General features: G+C 41.3%; 1 protein-coding gene across 7 annotated transcripts in view; it reads right to left on the bottom strand.

Moving 5' to 3' along the window:
- ARIH2 (ariadne RBR E3 ubiquitin protein ligase 2) overlaps positions 1-17,660 on the bottom strand; it is a 73,757-nt gene that overhangs the window by 18,154 nt on the left and 37,943 nt on the right. For 4 of the 7 annotated variants that reach the window (XM_062585289.1, XM_062585292.1, XM_062585294.1 and 1 more), the window contains one exon: positions 12,685-13,030. In XM_062585289.1, coding sequence (XP_062441273.1) covers positions 12,685-12,933 — 249 coding nt within the window. In that variant the 5' untranslated portion in view covers positions 12,934-13,030. Of the gene's footprint in view, positions 1-12,684; positions 13,031-15,439; positions 15,614-16,853; positions 17,255-17,448; positions 17,535-17,660 lie in introns of those variants that run through there. The other 3 variants (XM_062585293.1, XM_062585291.1, XM_062585296.1) reach the window with 3 other exon arrangements.

Below are 17,660 nucleotides of genomic sequence, written 5' to 3'. Positions count from 1 at the left end.
CAGAAAAACCACCTTCCTAAGCTTTTAGTATAGAGAGGAAAGTTCTACACTGGAATGGAATAGGAAGAGGGAAAACTGCTCCAACAGGGACTATTTCTACACGCAGCTGCTTGCACTATGTGAACTCCTGGCAAGCTCTAGCATGGTCTGTGCTAGCCAGAGCAAGTGTTGAGCACTCTCTAGAACACTGGGGCAAGATGTTTAAAGTTATGTTACAAGGGTACAGGCAAACAAGTTCTGCTTTGCTTCTATGCACTGATTTATTTCAGAAGAAAACAGACTGCGCCATTAGCACAAAAAGGCTCGCAGCCACCAAGATCACAGGCATCGGCTGAACTGCCGAAGTTTCAGCCAGTCACTGGCCCCCCGTTACGCCTTTTGTCAGACTCACAGAGTTCAAACAAAGCAGGTCTCTTGCAAACCAAGGCCTCTTCCAAGGGAATCCAGAAAGCTCAAAGACTTTTGCCTCTCTGCTCCTCTCCATGCGCAATCTCTGTGGTCTGCACGTTCTGCATTTCCTCACTGTGAGAGAAACTATCACTATAGCTTCTGGCTCTCTTTACTACTCATACAGTAAACAACTCCTTCCACCTCAGCAGCAGGAAAAGCTTCTTTTTTCTAGAGGAGCTGTCAGTCCAAATCATCAGCTGAAAAGCCATAAGCTGTCTTGAATTCTGCTACAGTTGAATCATGGAATCCAATGCACTGATACGTACAGACACTAAATACAATCCGTTAAGAAAAACCAAGCAATGGTTGCTCCTTCTACAAAACAGACAGGCTCTGCACACATGCTGGCAGTGTATTAATTACTTCTCTAACCCTCCCCCCACCCCTCTCCAGAGGTGCAGTTTCACAACACAGCTGACCTATTCCTGCCATGTGATCCCATACTAGCACTGCACCGGCATTTGTCAGACAGTCAGTTCGGGGAGCTAAACTGGCCACCATACTGTTCAGGCAGCCAAGTGCTCGTGCAAGGACGGGGCAGGGAGAAAAGCAGGGGAGTGGGACGACCCTGTGCGGAGCAGCTAGCCATTACGTCAGCTTTGCTCTGTGGAAATCCGCATGATGCACTTGGTGTTTTTAACTGGCTCTTAGTCACCTCTGCTTTTTGATTTGCCAGCCTTGCTGGCCACTAAGAAATCTCAATAATACAAGAGTAATTTTCAATGTTCAGATAATCCTGTTTCTCAAAGAACTGAAGCACTGGCTCAGTGCTGTGTGAGATCTGCTATATCATCTTCCTTGATTTTTCCAGCGATGTGGCACTGAAAACAAAGGCCGCGTGTGCAGGGCAGCCCCCGGTGCCAGCGAAGAGACCTTCGATTAGACGGAGCATGGCCCGCACGGCCCTGCTGCTGACAACACAGCCTGCTCCAGTTTGTACAGGTGAGGTGCCACTGCCAGCCTCCCACGGGTTGGTATCTCAGCCCTCCTCCTGGTAGACTCCCAGGCAGGAGCTTTAACTCGAGACAGGCACCTTTGGTGTGCTTGCTCAAGGAAGATATCTGCATTTCGCTTTTGTAAAACAAACCAGCATCAGGAATGTGGTCTCTACAAGACCGGCTTCCTGTGAATGCAAACCACACAATAACGCATCATTCCCTAACAGCAACAAAATTATCAGTAGCAGTAGGGAAGAACCATCATTCTGACGAAGTTAAAAACAGTCTTAAATGGGAAGTTCATGTGTAGTACATAAAAACTTAGTTTTTTCTCAATTGGATTTTCACAGCCTGAGGTGTAGCATCCACTGCAGCATCGCATTGCCCAGCAGTGACTCCATCAACATTGCATGAAGTTACTTGCTCCCTGAGAAGGAACCAATTAACAAGCATAGTCAAGAACGATCCATAGAATTACCAGTATTACTATACGCATCTCTGAAGTCTAACAACCTACTCTATCACAATCAAGTATTTTTTGAATCAAGTTATTTGTCAGGCAAAATGAGTAACTATTGTATCAAAAAGATGCCAGGTTAACAGCTCTAGGGCCAAGTCTATCATTGAAGAAACTGTAAATCAAGATCAATGATTTTGTAAACTTTTTAAAAAATTATGTTTTGTTCTAGAAGTACCAAAAAATAAAACATTCTCAATTCATAGAGCCAGGTTCATGACAAGAGGCCACTTTCATAAAAGCCCTGAAGCAGAAGAAAAGCCTTGATACTGCCTTTTTGGAGTGCCGGGGAACTTGCAAACAGAAGTCCCAGAGTCAATTATAGCAATATACCAAGGTCTGGCTGGCATAGAAGTACTAGTTCTTTTATGTTAAAAATCAGTAACATTCAAATTGCGAGAATTCAGAAAGGAAGAGGAAGAGATAGCTGATGAGTATGAGCCTTCGCTACTGATTAAGGCAGATGGAGTCTTGCCCTGTGACCATCTATGTCCTATTCACCAAGAGCAAGGCTGGGAATTCAAAGTTAAACAGGAATTACAATAAAGGCCAATCCTGCTGGAGAGAATCAAGAAAATGAGCATGGAAAGAAAAAAAAAGTTTTTTTAATAAAGCCTACTTCTATTGATTAGCAGAGATCTCCAGACTTCAGTTAGAAGAATAAGTCGACTGTACCAAGTCAGTCAGATCCTTCACAATGCCATCCCAGAATAACGGAAGCATTTTTTTCGCAAGTAGGAGCCAAAACATGCAGAGCATAGAATAACGCTGCAGCAGTCAAAAATTTGGTCTTTGCGTACTTAGTCCATTACCTTTCAGTACTGGAGAGACAATGCACAGAAGCTGATGCTGCTGCATGAACTGTTCACTAGAAGACATCAATAACCTGTGTGTACACACTGCAGCCCCCCTGCAGGAAGAAATAAGCCTTGGTTGCTGTTCAGGGCACATTGCCCAGTATAGGATTTCCTGGACAGTCAGAAGTTTTACACAATGAAAGGTCTCAAATTTACAAAACATTCTGGAAGCTCTGATTCAGTCCTCTAACAGCATGTTCTCTGCTGTAATTCGGTGCCACAAGAATCTTGTTATCCAAGAAAAACAGTACTTCAGCTCAGAAACAAAGAAAAACTGAAGAAAAGATACCTTTGATAATTTTGCTTATACCTTCTTATTCTGGTTTCAGAGTATGAAGACTCCCAAAAGAGTGAGATGGCCCACTAGTATCTCACTGGCAGCAAGCTATTTCAGTAAATACTTCTACAAACCACAGTACAGAAGAGAATGCATATTCTAGATGCTCTGCTTCTATTTTGGGTTTTGTCTGCAACCAATGAAATGTTCCAATGCTTCTATGTAACTTGAGTTCTCCAGAACTTAGCTCATTATAATTAAATGTACTAAAGTTTAGAAGAGGAAATATGAAAACAGTAGTCATGCTGAAAGATTTTTTCCCTCTTTCTTATTTTTCTTACCATCAGGCTTCTTTTTCTTCATGACTAGCGAGTGAAGCCGAAGAAAGAGGATTGGCTGGGCAACTGCATTTTTTAGCTTCCCATTAAAACAGCAATTTGGTTATCTCAGAAGCCTTTTCCCAACCTTCATCAGCTTTACTCCAATTTCCTTGTCATAGACTGCCAACTGTCAGAATTGGGTACCAAATGCTAATGTTTATCAGTGCCCTGGAGAAAAAGTGCAATATCTATACACACAGGAAGGGAGCCAAGAGGAAGCTGCTCTTTATAAGGGGAAGTCTCCACAGGAATCCTAAAAGAAAGTCTGAAAAATGTACATAATGCTGGAAAAATTAGATTTTGAAAGTAGAAGAAAAAAGTAATGCCATAGCGTTAAACACATCTATTCATCTTCTGGAAGACAGCATAATATTTTATATTATTTCCACCTCCAAGTTAATCTCCTGGGTTCTTTACTCTCCAGGTTAAGGACAATTCCTCATACTTCTGATATACGTGGAAAGACTGTCTTGTCCAAGAGAATGCCAGACTATGAAACAAATTTGCAAAGAAGCTCTGTAGGTACCTTCCCGCGTTTGGACAGCTGCAAGACAACTATATCTCAGCTTGCTTCATTAGATAAGCTATGCTGTTTGAAGAGCTGCAGTTTCATCTCTGTGCAGCAGAAAATCTTTTCAACCACACCATTTTGACAGTTGCTCGTTCAGACAAAAAATGTTTCCTAAAAGCTAAAAAAACCACTGTATTTTGTAGAGTTTATATTCTACAGAAATTGCTCATGAATATTTATGAAGCATGCATAGCTCATGAATTCCTCATCCCATTTTTCTTCAAGAGATGGCCTATATTTTGGCCTGCTTGGTCTGTTTCATCCTTGCTTCTGTAAAAAAACTTCCACTAGGAATTTAAACAGAATTCTAGAGACACTCTTTAATTAAATATTTTTTTCATGACCAAAAGATTTGGAAGAGCATCCCAGAAGGGTGCAACCCAACCCACAAGTTCACAACATCGTTCTGAAAGAGATTCAATTCAGTATGTGCTGGACATGTTATGATCTGGTTGGAGTTGATATCCTGTGGCTTTGCTGACAATGTCCAGGTAAATCAGGGATGCACTGAAATGTCTGGCTGAGGTGAACACAAACCTGGCATAAAGAAATGCAGCTTCTATTTCTTGGGTTTCCCCTAATCAACAGTTTTTATACAAACGTTAAACAACTAGGATTAATCTTGAGAAGCATTTCTTTTCATCCTGAAATATGATTTTTGGTAGCCCTACAGGAAAATAATTATGAACATATTAATTTATGTCTTGAATCAAAACTTCTAAAAACACTCTTCAATTCCTCAGAACAATAAAAACACACAGGGCAAGAGTCTTAAATTGTTGCTATTGGTGAGCAGCAATGAATAAAACAGAGGAGACTGAACTGAGTCCGCAGCAGAGAACAGTAAAACATCAGAAAGAAACCCTGCTTTGGACAGAATAATTGAAGAAAAAATAAAAGAGAAAAGTATCTTCAGACATGCATTACTTAAATATACTGTGGTAAACAAACTGACCCACAGCTGGAAATAATAGTATTTTACACTGATTTCTCATGTTTAAAGTAGATCTCACCCCCTGCACAGCCCAGTGGAAAAGCTTTATCCAACTGTCCGGTTTTTATTGGAGGATTTCGCAGAAGACTGAAGAAATACTAGGAATTAAACAAAAAGAAACACATGAGCAAATAGAAAGCTTTTTTGGACCATGTTTTCTTCTTTGCTTTGATCCACCATTCTTTTTAAGCAGATTTCCAACAGGCAGTCCTGGTAGAAGTCTCATGAGGTTGCAGAGGCCTGAGCTGCAATGAATATCTCATGCTATAAATGCTGAAAGTGCTCAAAGTTTCACAGCAGTCCTCCTTAGCTGTTAGAGGATTTTGAGCATTAGAAGGCTGTTTTCAGAACTGAACACGAATTGATTTCACTTATCAGAAATCCACTATAAAAAAAAGATTAAGTTGCAACAAAACAACCAGGTACTTCTGCCCAAAGTTTTCTGGGTTCATTTATTCTTAAAAAGAATTGGGAAAAGCCCTCCATCTTTAGATTTTCACTCATATAGTATCACTGAGAATTGGCTTGACATTTCAGCCCCTTTCCTGATTACAGATGCAGGCTGCACTAGTGAAAGAAAAGCAATTTAGATTCTTTATCTGCAGTCTCAATGACATGGAATAGTCTTGACAAACAGCCACCACTGCTACATCATGGGCTTTTAATCTGCACTCACCCACTGGTATGCAAAAACCCAGTGTCAGCCCACAAGATTAGAAATATATTTATGAGGCAGAGAGCAGTTTGGGACTGATAAATACTGCCACTGTTACTACACAAGTTTCACGAAGCTGTCTGTGTACAACCTAGTTTGTCACACTTTGAGAAAAGGGGATTTCAGGTTAAATCCTAACCCTTTCTCTGCACTTACACATAGCCTTAATCCATCTGCTCCCCTACATAGGACAGTGCCAATTTCAGCTGCCAACAAACAGGATCAGTTGAACTCAGCTAGGAAATCTCAACATACGTATCTCTCAAGCTGTGATGCTATTCCACTTGAGGAGGATCAGAAATAAATTAAAAAAAGTTTTAAGCAAGATGGCATGCCAGAAGGCACTATTACAAAATAGCTATGAGATTTCTTTGAAAGATCTAGATCAAGAGAAATGCAACAAGAAAGCTGTAAGACTGCACATGGACATAAGATTAACATGAGATTCCCCACTCACTGCAGTTATTTTTTCTGAGGCAGTGCAGTGTCTAAGAGCAAGAGTGCCCTGTGCATACCACTCTGCACTCCCTGTGTGCAGTGCCAACGACCCCACCAGAGGCTGTATTCAATTCATTCTCTGCTTATGTTTTTTCCCAGCAAAACATAGGAGACTTGGACAGTTCTTTCTGGACACACTGAGGATGCAAAGGATGGGTAGTAGCAGAGAGGAGCTAGCCTGTGTCCACACAGTCATGACTGGTGCTGGACAAGTTCTGCCAGCTTGGAGAACATCCTGCAAATCGCCAGGCAGCCAAATCAAACTGGAAAGCATTGGTGTACCCATGCAGTTGCAGAAGCATGCACGTGCACTGTGCTGGGCTTATGACAATACCCCAGTTGACTGTGCAGGGAGTATCCCTGTTCAGTCTCAAAACCCACCACTTTATTTGACAATCCCAGCTTCTAAGGACATTTTCCTTTTGTTACGAAACAACGAAGAGGAGGAATGGCTGCCTCGTAGAATAGTGTTGCATGGTACACAGATTAGCTCACTTCTGCTACTCCATGCTTAATAGTCACAGCACACAAAATTTAGCAATGTACTTCAACTGCCTCGTGCTGCTTCTGTAATCATGTCGTCCAGCTGTAAGTCTGCAATATGAAACAGTTCCTGAAAGATTGTTTAGGCATTTTTAATGACTTGTGTCTTGCCTCTACCTCCCACCAAGATCAGACTCATCAACAGCTGTGAACAGATTTTTGCTCACTGCAGAGTTACACCGGCTGTAAGATACATTTAATGTGTGAATCACAAAGAAATGTGTGGGTTTTAATCACCCTCCACGTTTGTGGTTTATTTTTCCAATCAAGCTGAGAATTTCAGCAGTCCTGGGCAATGAGGAACAAAACTGATTTCTCTCCTCAAATGACTTCATGAAGCTGTCACATTTGCAAGGTCTGGGCTCTCATCTCGCTGATCAGACATCTAAGAAAACTTAGCTATGCCTTTAACAAAGCTTTGAGAGTCAAAATAACTCACACACACTGAAGACAGTAATGGACATGCCCTTACATTCTTGCTGCTTAATGTATTACTGAAACAGGCTCTGTGCATCTGGCATGTAACATAGCTTTTGTATAATAGAACTTCCAGAATCTCTTCTGTTGGCTACAAAACAAGGAGAAATGACAAAAAACACATCTAACTTGTGTGTTCCTAAGGATTCCAGTTACAGACTGGAGGTTCTACATGATGCTGGTAGTTACTAAAACACAGAACATGGTACAGATATTTGCATGTCCTGACTAACTTAGGGTTCACAGGTATTTTAAATACAGTATGCTGTCACTGCCAAAGACTATCACATGGGTTTTGGGAAGATGCTTGTATAACAGGGTCTACCATTTAAAAATCATTGATATTTAAATATTTACTATCTACCAATTTCAGCTAATCTGACATTGCTTCAAGTTCTTACAGACATACTAACTTCAAACATTTATTTTCCAAACTCTGCTCTTGTGCATGTACATTTTAATATTCTGAGGGGATTTTAATGCATCTCCTGTATGTAAGTTGTTTTTGTTATGACTTCCATTTTACATCATGTATAAGTCTCATGAGGTCCTTATGGCATCAAAAGCAAGATATGGCAGCTTTTTCAGATAAGCACTCTGGACTACATACTTCACTGTGGTTTGCACAATGATATAAGGGAATCATATACATTAATCTTTCAACATGTGGCTTTTTGCAATCACACTAAACAGGCACTCTACAATTGCTAGCTTTTTGGGTAGAGCTGCTCATGCAGGCTGCCAATTTTCATGCACATGACTCTGGATCTGCTAAAGATGGTATTTGAAAAGGCCTGCTGCCAGCATTCAAGTAGCTCTACAAGCTAACTGTTCTGTGTCAGCGCAATTTGAGTGTGTGGAATATTTTCACAGGGTTGTGTTTTGATGAGCAAATACTAATTTGGTTGCATTAAAAGATAAAAATCAATGAGGTGAACAAGAATATATGGAATAAACTGGTTTATCTCTGAAAGATCAGTAGCGATAACATAGATTACTAGATTCAGGATTATGCCTGTATTATGACAGTAAATATGCTTTTTGTACCTACCAGATTTTTGATCTTCACAGGAGAGGGTTAAAAAACAAAAAACAAAACAAAACATAAAAATTGTTATTTCTAGGAGCAAGGGAAACAAGGTTCTTGCTGTCCGGTGAATATCAGCAGGTTACTCACATTAATGATTTGAAAAATTTAAGTTCTCCAGTTTTAAAATTCCTGCAGTTTTAGTGAAGACTACATCAGTATGAACAGTCTGTAAAACAGCATGACTGACTATCTTTCCTTGATCTTGTACGTGCAGAAGTGACTATCAGTTTCTGAAAAGACAAAGTCACAGTAACAGTAACACTTTTTCACAAATTGTAACTAAAATTGTCTTATCTAGTGGCTTAAATCAGCAGCATAAAGAATTTGGTAAAAATCTGGATGATCTTATCACTGAAACAGAGAAACTGCTGCCAGTTATTTGGAACATGACAGATATTGCAGGCTTGCAGAGGAGACCCTCAGCAGAGCCAGGAAGTGTCATTCACCAGCGAAAACAACGTGACATCATCACTCACTTAACCGCTTGTCAGTGACAGGGTCAACTTTGTTTGTGCAACTGCTGAGTATCGTACTGTTTGTGCGCACTGATATCGCCACTCCAGGACTCACAATTACTCAATGACGATTCGACAGAGACAACTTGAAAACAAACTAATTACTATCCAATTGTAGTTCACTGTTTTTGAAATACAGTGATTTCATAAACAGGTCTGGTTTTTTTCAAAGAACTATCACAAATTTCTTTGCTGGTCTGCAGGCAATGGATTCTCCAGTGCAAAGCAGCACTGTCCTTAGGTGCTGGCTCAACTCATCTTTTTGGGGAACCAAAAGTCTACAAACTGTTTCTGAAAACTGCCTTTGAAAACAATCTGCTTCAGTTAAAGTCTTTTGGTCAGAGAATCACCATTTTGGATAACATTAGCTTGAGATTTTATTCTGGTGTATTTCAGCAGAGATGGCCTGTCCTTATCACAGTCAAGGTATTAACTGAGTCCTCCACGAACACTCCTCCTGACTCAACAGGACAAGCCAAGGGGCAAACATTTCCACTCCTTTTTCCCAGGAAGCTAGGGCTGACTCAGTTTTTTAGTAAAACCAGATTGAGAAGACACTTTCAAAGAACAATTTATGAAGTCTCTCTAGTTTCAGTATGGTGAATTCTGTTCCTAGATAACCATATACTGTTGTTGAAGACAAGGCACACTGCACAGCTGACTGTATTTACTGCTACCTTTTTTGTACTTCTTTTTATAACCACAACTCCCTATTTGATAAAAAGCAAGTCAGAAAAACTCAAGGTCAATGTTTCCTATGACAACAGGAGATTCATTGGCTCTATTCGTTGCTAATTCTATTAGCAGCATTTTTTAAATTAATTTTATTTTTAAATAGACTCTAGTCTAGAAACTCTATAGCTGAGACGCACAAAAATTAGTTTATACCATCAGACTATTCAGTTCAAAATGACAGAGAGTTTTAACACAACAAGAGCTTACATTCATTCAAACTTCTAAACACACATAGGACGTTCACACCTGGCCGAAAGGTGGTCAGCCAACCCACAGCCTGTTAATTATCCAGCCCGCTTCAGCAAGAGGGAGAACAAGGTCAGTTGCAACTCACAAGGAATGAAAAAAAGGTAGCCAAGAGGGTTTCTAAGGAAGGTAACCCTTTACACTGGCACTTTAAAGAAAACAGTCATTCCATGGAGTCAGCCCAAAATAGCCAAGGAACACAATTAGAAAATGTCTTGAAGGTTAATGAACAGAACAAATAAGATACTATTTAGATGATTAACAACAAGAGAATGGGTTGTAAGCAAGAGGATATAAGGCTCTGAACACCAGCTGCAGATCTTAAGAGCATAGACAATGTTTTACAGGGAAAAAAGGCGCTCAAGATCCCTCAATTTAACTTTTATAAATGACAGTATACCTGTGACAGAGCATTTGAAAACTGCTTTGAGTTCATTTGCTGTATTTTTTTTTCTTTAGAAAATTGTATTAGTCTATTCATTTCTTAGGATAACAAACTGTTCAGCTTCCACATCATGGTTTGCCTTCAATATTGCACCTCCTCCAAATGGTCCTTAATTTACCTTTGTCTCCCCTTGGCAACCACTCTGTATTAAACATTATCTAATGTTGAAAAGAACCACACAAGCACTAGACAAAGGCTAGTCCTGAAACGAAAAGAGAAGGAATCAGCAAAGTGGGCTAGGGTGCTCACAGAGAATGATCCCAACTATCCAAAAGGCAAGGACAACATTGTGAAAGGTAGTCTATTAAAAGAAAAAAAAGTTTAGAGCTCAAGGAAGTTAAAGGAAAAGAATGCTAACACAGTTCTTACAAAAAACAGCCCCTGTTTATGCATATCCATTAAGTCAATGGAAAATAATGATAACAAATAGTTCAACATGCTCTATCCAATTTCCTTCTCATACTCTTGCTAATGTGACCCACATTCTTTCTACTCCAGTTTGTCTCAGAAAACTAACAAAATCACAGCTTTTGGGCAGAGGGGAGGGAGAGTGAAGGGGAAAAATGGGAAAGAAGAAGCAGGGTGGCTGAAACATTGTAAGAAAGGATGCCAAGAAATAAAAAGCACATGTTTCAGATACACAACAGATTTCCAACTTACAAAATGTACAGTTCTTGCACCACCACTGCTAGCAAACAAAGGCTTAGGATGGCACTTTAAGAGCTAAAGACTTAATGCATGGCTGACAAAATCAAAGTTTTTTGGGTTTCTACCCAGATTTATTTTTATCTTCTCATGCACAAACTAAAATCTGTAGGCGCTTCATTTTTAAGCTACTATGCAGGCATATTCTTGATATCAGAAAAACCTAAAACCTTCCACCTCTTCCCCCCACCAAGAGTCATATCTGGGATCAGATTTGATCTAACAGGTTGGTTTTAATGATCAGGTCAACTATAATGTTTGCTGTTCTAACATTAGAGACTTCTGGAATTCTTGGAAAACTATGATTCTAACTTTAGATGCTCAAATTTTAAAGACTAGATCAAATATTGCTTCTGTTGATTTAAATGAAATGAATAATGTGTCAACAATTTCGGAGCAACATGGTAAGGAGCGGAAATACCTTTCTAAATCTACTTAATCACTAAGAACCAAGAGCAACTGGCAGCCAGATCAAAACTGCTGACCAATTACTCCTATTTGTTCTTTTCTTTTGCCTCCCTTTCTTTTAATATATACAAAACAGGCATTCAGCACTTGAATCGCACATTTTACAAAAATCACACTCAAGAGCTTGAAAGTCAAGAAAGAGTAAAACATTGAGGTGATAGTTCCTGTAAACAAGTGCAGTAGACTGCAAAATCACCTACAGATGCAACAAAGAGTATGAGTGTGCTTTACAGCCTATTGTTTATAGGCTTTATAGTCGTTAGGCTTTATTGTTGCAACTACTTCTATAGGACTCTCTGATGTACAAATATCGATCATCAAGATCCCTCATTTTTTTTAAGTTAGGCTGGCTCCAGCCCAAATTAATAGGACTCAAAAGTCTTCCAACATAATTTTTGCCTACTGTGGTCAGCTGTCCTGCTTTCAGGGGTTGTTCCACAGAACAATATACACTAGGAGACATGTCAGAAGGCAGGTACGTTGGTAATTTCAGACTGCCAACACCTAACAGCTTAGGAACTCAGCTTTCCTCTTACCTGTGTCACGACCAAAGCACACTGACAGGGCAGAGGGAACCTCCTCTGTTCACTAGTCTGCACTGCAGTCATCAGTTGCACAAGGAGAATGAAAATTTCACAAAAAATCTTATTTGAGCATAATAGTATGCACATGACTGAGTGGGAATCTTCTGAGATGAATTAGTCACTCACTGGAAGAGGGGGGTAAGCTCATTGTACTTTAATTACTCATCACTGCACTGATAGGGTTAATGTCTTGCATGACAGCCGATCTGTCTTTCTGAAAGTCTATGATTATTCTCAGAACCAACAAGGTTAAGACACTGATGTTAGAATTACAGACTTTTAGCATGTCTTCCTATCTGTCAGTCATCACCTCAAACACAGGTGCACCAATATTTGCATCATTTATGATTTGGTTCATTTCCCTCATATATACTTTCTTTGCATTGTGTTAATGCAAAGAGTTGAGTGTCATGATCAAAGCACCTGAGCTTTAACACTGGAAAAAAAAAAAGTCATAAGAATCAACATTTCGTAAGGAAGATTTTCAAGTCTTGGAATCAGTATGCAAAATCTGTAAACCTCTGAATGAGTTTTGTATCAGGGACCTTTAATAATGCTCCTCCAACCCCCGTAACAGCAATGTTGCCACAGCTTTTTTTCAGACTGTGTTTGGCATTTTGCCTTTTCAATCAATATAGACTTATTTTACACCTGTGTTAATGCAGAAACCTTTCCTCACCTTTAACGTGGCAGCCAAGCTGGCCATGTGTTCATTCAGAGTGCTCTCCGACTCCTTGTAAGTCAGGCAGGTGAACTGATACTCCTCTGGATCAAAGGCATCTGCTCCCTGCTGCTCCACGTCGTTAGCTACCCCATCATAATAATCCTCAATATCCCCAGGATCCTCATCCTCTTCCTCCTCCTCGCAATTAGGGTCATAATCCTCTTCATTGCTGTCAGAGCCCTGGCTGTTCATGTCCACGGACATCTTAATGCCCTGTCAACTGCAGACCAGGAAAGCAAATGTAGCTTCTTTTTCTCCAACAAACTTTATCGTTCTTTTGATTTCATCTGAGCTCTGTTTCCTAAGGGGGAAAAACAATTTTTTTCTGTTGCCTAAGAAATTATAAGAGAGGCCATGTCAACATCATACAGGTCATCTAACAGCCAGAAATGGACTCATCTGACAGCCCAGCTACAGAAGATTCTGCCAGGCAGGGCCCTGGGCCTGCCATGCTGGGCCTTTGCACTTGCAGAGTCAGAGCTGCTCTTACAGGCAAGGTGTAAAACCTCTGAGATGTGCGTATTACATTATTCCAGTCCCCAGCAAGGGCCCCAAGATTTTTGTCATTTGGAGACTCTCTCCATAAGCTCCACTACACATCTTTTCCAAGATATATTTATACTCATATTATTTTTTTTAATCAAAAGAATCATCTGCATTTCATCAATAAACCCCGCCCCCCCAAAAATAGATAAGATCACCAGGAGCCAGAAGGGCAACCTGCGACACTCTGAACAACTACGCACTGCTTCAAACCATGGAAATCATCTGGGACTTCGGAAAGCAAGAGGGGCAAACAGATCCTTCTCTTACACTCAGTTTAACAGTCTTCAGTACTATCTCAAAGAGATGACAAAATCAGTTCATCCCTTTAACTAAGCTTTGCTGGATGTGATGTGGCTTGTGCATCATATCTGAGGGGGAAAATAAAATAAATTCTCATTTTATTACTTTCTTAATGTACATATCAAGGGTTGACAGCTTCTGTTTAGGAGGAATCAGAACAGCCAAGCTATTTTTTTTTTGTGTTTTCACTGGTAATAGAAAATTCATGTATTTGACTTTATCTGAACTACACACCTTCTGCTCATGTAACTAAAAGAATACGATTTAGAATTTTAAGAGGTTCAGTAGACAGTACTTATCAACCTTGAATTATGGTCATCTCGTACTCAGTCACAAATTGCCATTTAAACAGCGAATTTTGTTTCAAGAGAGATTAAATACAAAAGTTAAAGCTTGCTTCAATCAAGTTTTACATATAAAATACACGTATAAAATCAAATATGTACTTCCCATAGACAGTATATACCGAGTTTCTTGCACATGTGGTTTTTGGCTATTACATGCGCTCTAGCATTTTAATATATATGCAAAATGTTACCTTTTACAGCTACTGGAAAAACTATAACCTGACTTCAGAGCACCTGAAATCTCAACCATAATTTTTCATTATTTTTCTGAACTTGTTTTCCGGTTCTAATAAACTGACCAGACATCACAGGACAAGCAGGAAGAGATCTGATGCATAATTAATCTGAGGGGCTGCACTGGTTTCAGCAGATATAAACCTCCTCCAGTGAGGAAGGATGATGGTTACAAGTTAATTAAATTATCCCTTGAATTCTGGTCTCCATTCCTTTCACATGACTCTTGATTTCTTAACTATCCACAACATACATAAAGTACAAACATTTTATAGCATGGTTCCCTGTAGAACTTTAGAGAACCAAGGCTCTGACTCTCCACTTTGGAAGACAACAGCAGTAAAATCTTGAAGAGTATTTTCCTATCAGTGACACAAAATGAGTTACAGTAGGAATGCTAGTAATGTAGACGATTCCATCAAACTACCAAGGGAAATCTTTTCCTCCAGATTAAGCAGCCATCAGGTCCAAGTAACCTACTTATACTGCTGAGGAATCACTCACACAACTGCTGCTAAATGAGGGTCTCCCCCTCACACATAAACCCATTCACATACAGAAAAACTTCTGAGGTTTCCACAAATGGAAACAATCAAATAGAGAACCAGGGAGGTGGCAAATGTGCTCCTACAAGTACATATTTTTGAAAAGATGGTGGCTTTGATCTGAAAGACCAATGCACTTTCCTAGCTTTATTTCCACTCAGGGTTCTCTGTTCTGTATTTCAGCATCATTGGTGGGCTCTGATTTGACAGACACAAGGCAAACCTATACTGTCCCTATATGCTTCCTCCCTCTAGTCTCCTTAATGATTCAGTCTGGGCTAAATTTGTATCAACATTTACCTCTTGCACAAAAGTATTAATAGATCTTTACCTGGTACATGCTGTGTTGAAAGAACAACTTATTTGAGAATCTAGAATCAATCTAGACATTCCTACAAAAGATATCAATAGCCTAGTGTGTGACAGTTTTGTTTGGCCAGTCTCAGAGTATCACAAAGACCGAACAGGCATCACCAGTCAGGAAACTTTCCAAACTTAATCAATCATCCCACACTATGGAGATGGGGGGGAGAGAAACATGTTAAATGGATGATCCATTTACTACCTCAATGCACAGCAAGTCCCGTCAAAGCAATGAGATGTTTTCAGATGTATGAGTAAAATAAGGGGCTTACGCAGTACCTAAGTAGTCATGTACCACCGTAGAGAAGAGGTACAAGACCACAGGGCTCTTAGAAATACTTCTCAGCTATTTCTCTGTGCAACTAACCTACTTACATGAACAAAGGAACTGTTTGCATGGGCAAATCAATATATCAAGGAGAAAACAGTCTGCAGACCGGACACCTCTTCTGACTCTCGTCACATCACTTTGGGAAAGAGTTCAGTTCCAGCATAACTTAATGTCAGATGGATATGTGTAAACAAGAGGAAGATCAAGGCACAAACTTGCTGGCAAAACAAAACAAGATATAAGGAAAACAAGAAACAGAACTTACCTCAACTAATTCTCAGTCTAAGACCCTCATCACCCAATCATGAGCTCTCCAAGCACACATTAACACAGGACATAGAAATTAGTGATACTAAGTATTAGCTAAGACAACAAAGATGATAAATACAAAAAAAAAAAAGGTGGAGGTCAAAAGAACAAGGAATATTTAGATTAAATAATTACCATAATTTCAAAGATCAGACTTTAAAGTTTTAAATCATATTCAGTTTGTTCTTCTAACCAAAGAAGAATGAGGTCCTACTTTACCACCTTCACCCAAAACACTTCCTCGTCTTAACTAATAAAATTGAATCCCCTTTCTTTCCCCAGCCTTCTTGCAAGAACTTGAAAACACATCCACCCCTAATCTGTGCTCCTCTTCTGCTCTACCAGAGATGCTCTCTTGCAGATTCCCACTTCACAATATAATTCTTCTTAACAAGGTCTATTGAAATAAATGTCTTCATGTACGCTACCATCAGCCTCTTTCTGGTCTCATACTGTGTCTGATAATAGGAAGTTACACAACCCCATACTGTATCTTGTCTCACCACATCATCCTTTTCTGAATTCTTATCCTCTGTATGTACGTCTTTGGGACTTCCTGAATAAGTGTTTTGATAATGAAAAAGGGGACAGCGTTCAAATTTTTTGGTTGGTAATTTCACAGCCACGTGAGATGGCTTTGTCTTCTCTCACCTCTTTGCTGATAATTTTGAAATTAAGAGAGTGTAACTCAAGTCTGTCTCCAGTCACTTATCCACACAACCTTTAAACAAACTGACACTCTCTCTTTCTCCTTAAACCCTTTACAATCCCAGCTCCAAACTTACTATCACTGTTAATCGCATCTTTGTCTATGTCACTCAAGCCTGTAATCCAGGGATCATCTTCAATTGCTGCTTCACACACACAGTATACATACTTTGTCGTTTCCTTCTCCACTGAATTTTCAGATGATTTTCTTCGTTCCGAAAGAGAGAGAACCAGGAACATCACCTCCCACCCTTTTTATCATACATGACTCTGCAGAGACCTCCTTGCAGCCATATCACACATCCACTGTGAATTTGCCTGCTCTCTTTCCACTTTCATCTTGATTCTGACTGCTACGGCTACCTTGCCCTTCCCAACTAATCTGATCCGTTTCATTCCTGTCCCTTTTAGGCTATCGTTGTTTTCAGCGCATTATTTTACCTGCACCTACTCAAGCCTTCCTTCCACGGTAACTCTATGCTTGCAGTGCTCTTCCTATGTCGGAGCAGAAAGGAACCACGTTCACTTAAATCACCTCAGCTCCATTTCTTTTGTAATGCGCTCGAGAGGAAATCGCATACTTGTCCGACACGTTGTAAACACATAAGAGGAAAACAGCAGAAGCCGGGGGAGAGGCGAGAGCTGTGGGTGGTCGGAATGAGCAGAGCTGGAGCGGTGGCTGGGGCGGAGGGAGCCCCAGCATGGCCATCGCGCCCCCATCCCTATCGCCGGCCTCAGGGCTCATGCGCTGCGGCGTCCCTCGGCCGCCTGCCCCAACGAGAGTCCCGCGCGGCGCGGGGAGACGCCAAACGGAGCAGAAGTTCCCCCAAACCGGAGGGCGCCGCTCTTCTGCGGGGCTCGCAGCGCCCGCTCCGGCCTCGGGGCGGCCCCGCGCCCGGGCTGCGGCCGCCCCCCCGCCGCGGAGGCCGGGCCCGGGCCGGCGGCGACGCACGCCAGGCGCTCCCGGCTCGCGCCGCCGCCACAGCGCGGGGCAGGCGGCCGCCGCCGGGGCCCCCCCGCCGCCCTTCGCACTTACCGGGCGCCGCGGAGCGCGGCCGGGGCGGCGGAGGCAGGGAGCGGCACCCCGGGCTCCTCCTGCCGGGCCGCCACTGCCTGCGCGCCGGAAGCCCTGGCCTCCGCGCGGCGTCACTTCCGCCAGGCGGTGCCGCGGCCGCGCCGCCGCCCTCGGACCGCACCGGGTCTGGCGGGGGGTGGACTGAACCATTAGCTTGGGGCGGAGGGGACGTT

This window comes from Rhea pennata, chromosome 12 (genome assembly GCF_028389875.1).
Source record: "Rhea pennata isolate bPtePen1 chromosome 12, bPtePen1.pri, whole genome shotgun sequence".
In the NCBI taxonomy this organism is placed as follows: domain Eukaryota; kingdom Metazoa; phylum Chordata; class Aves; order Rheiformes; family Rheidae; genus Rhea; species Rhea pennata.
The sequence above is the reverse complement of the archived record's forward strand: the minus strand, read 5'-3'. Positions and strand labels throughout refer to the sequence as shown.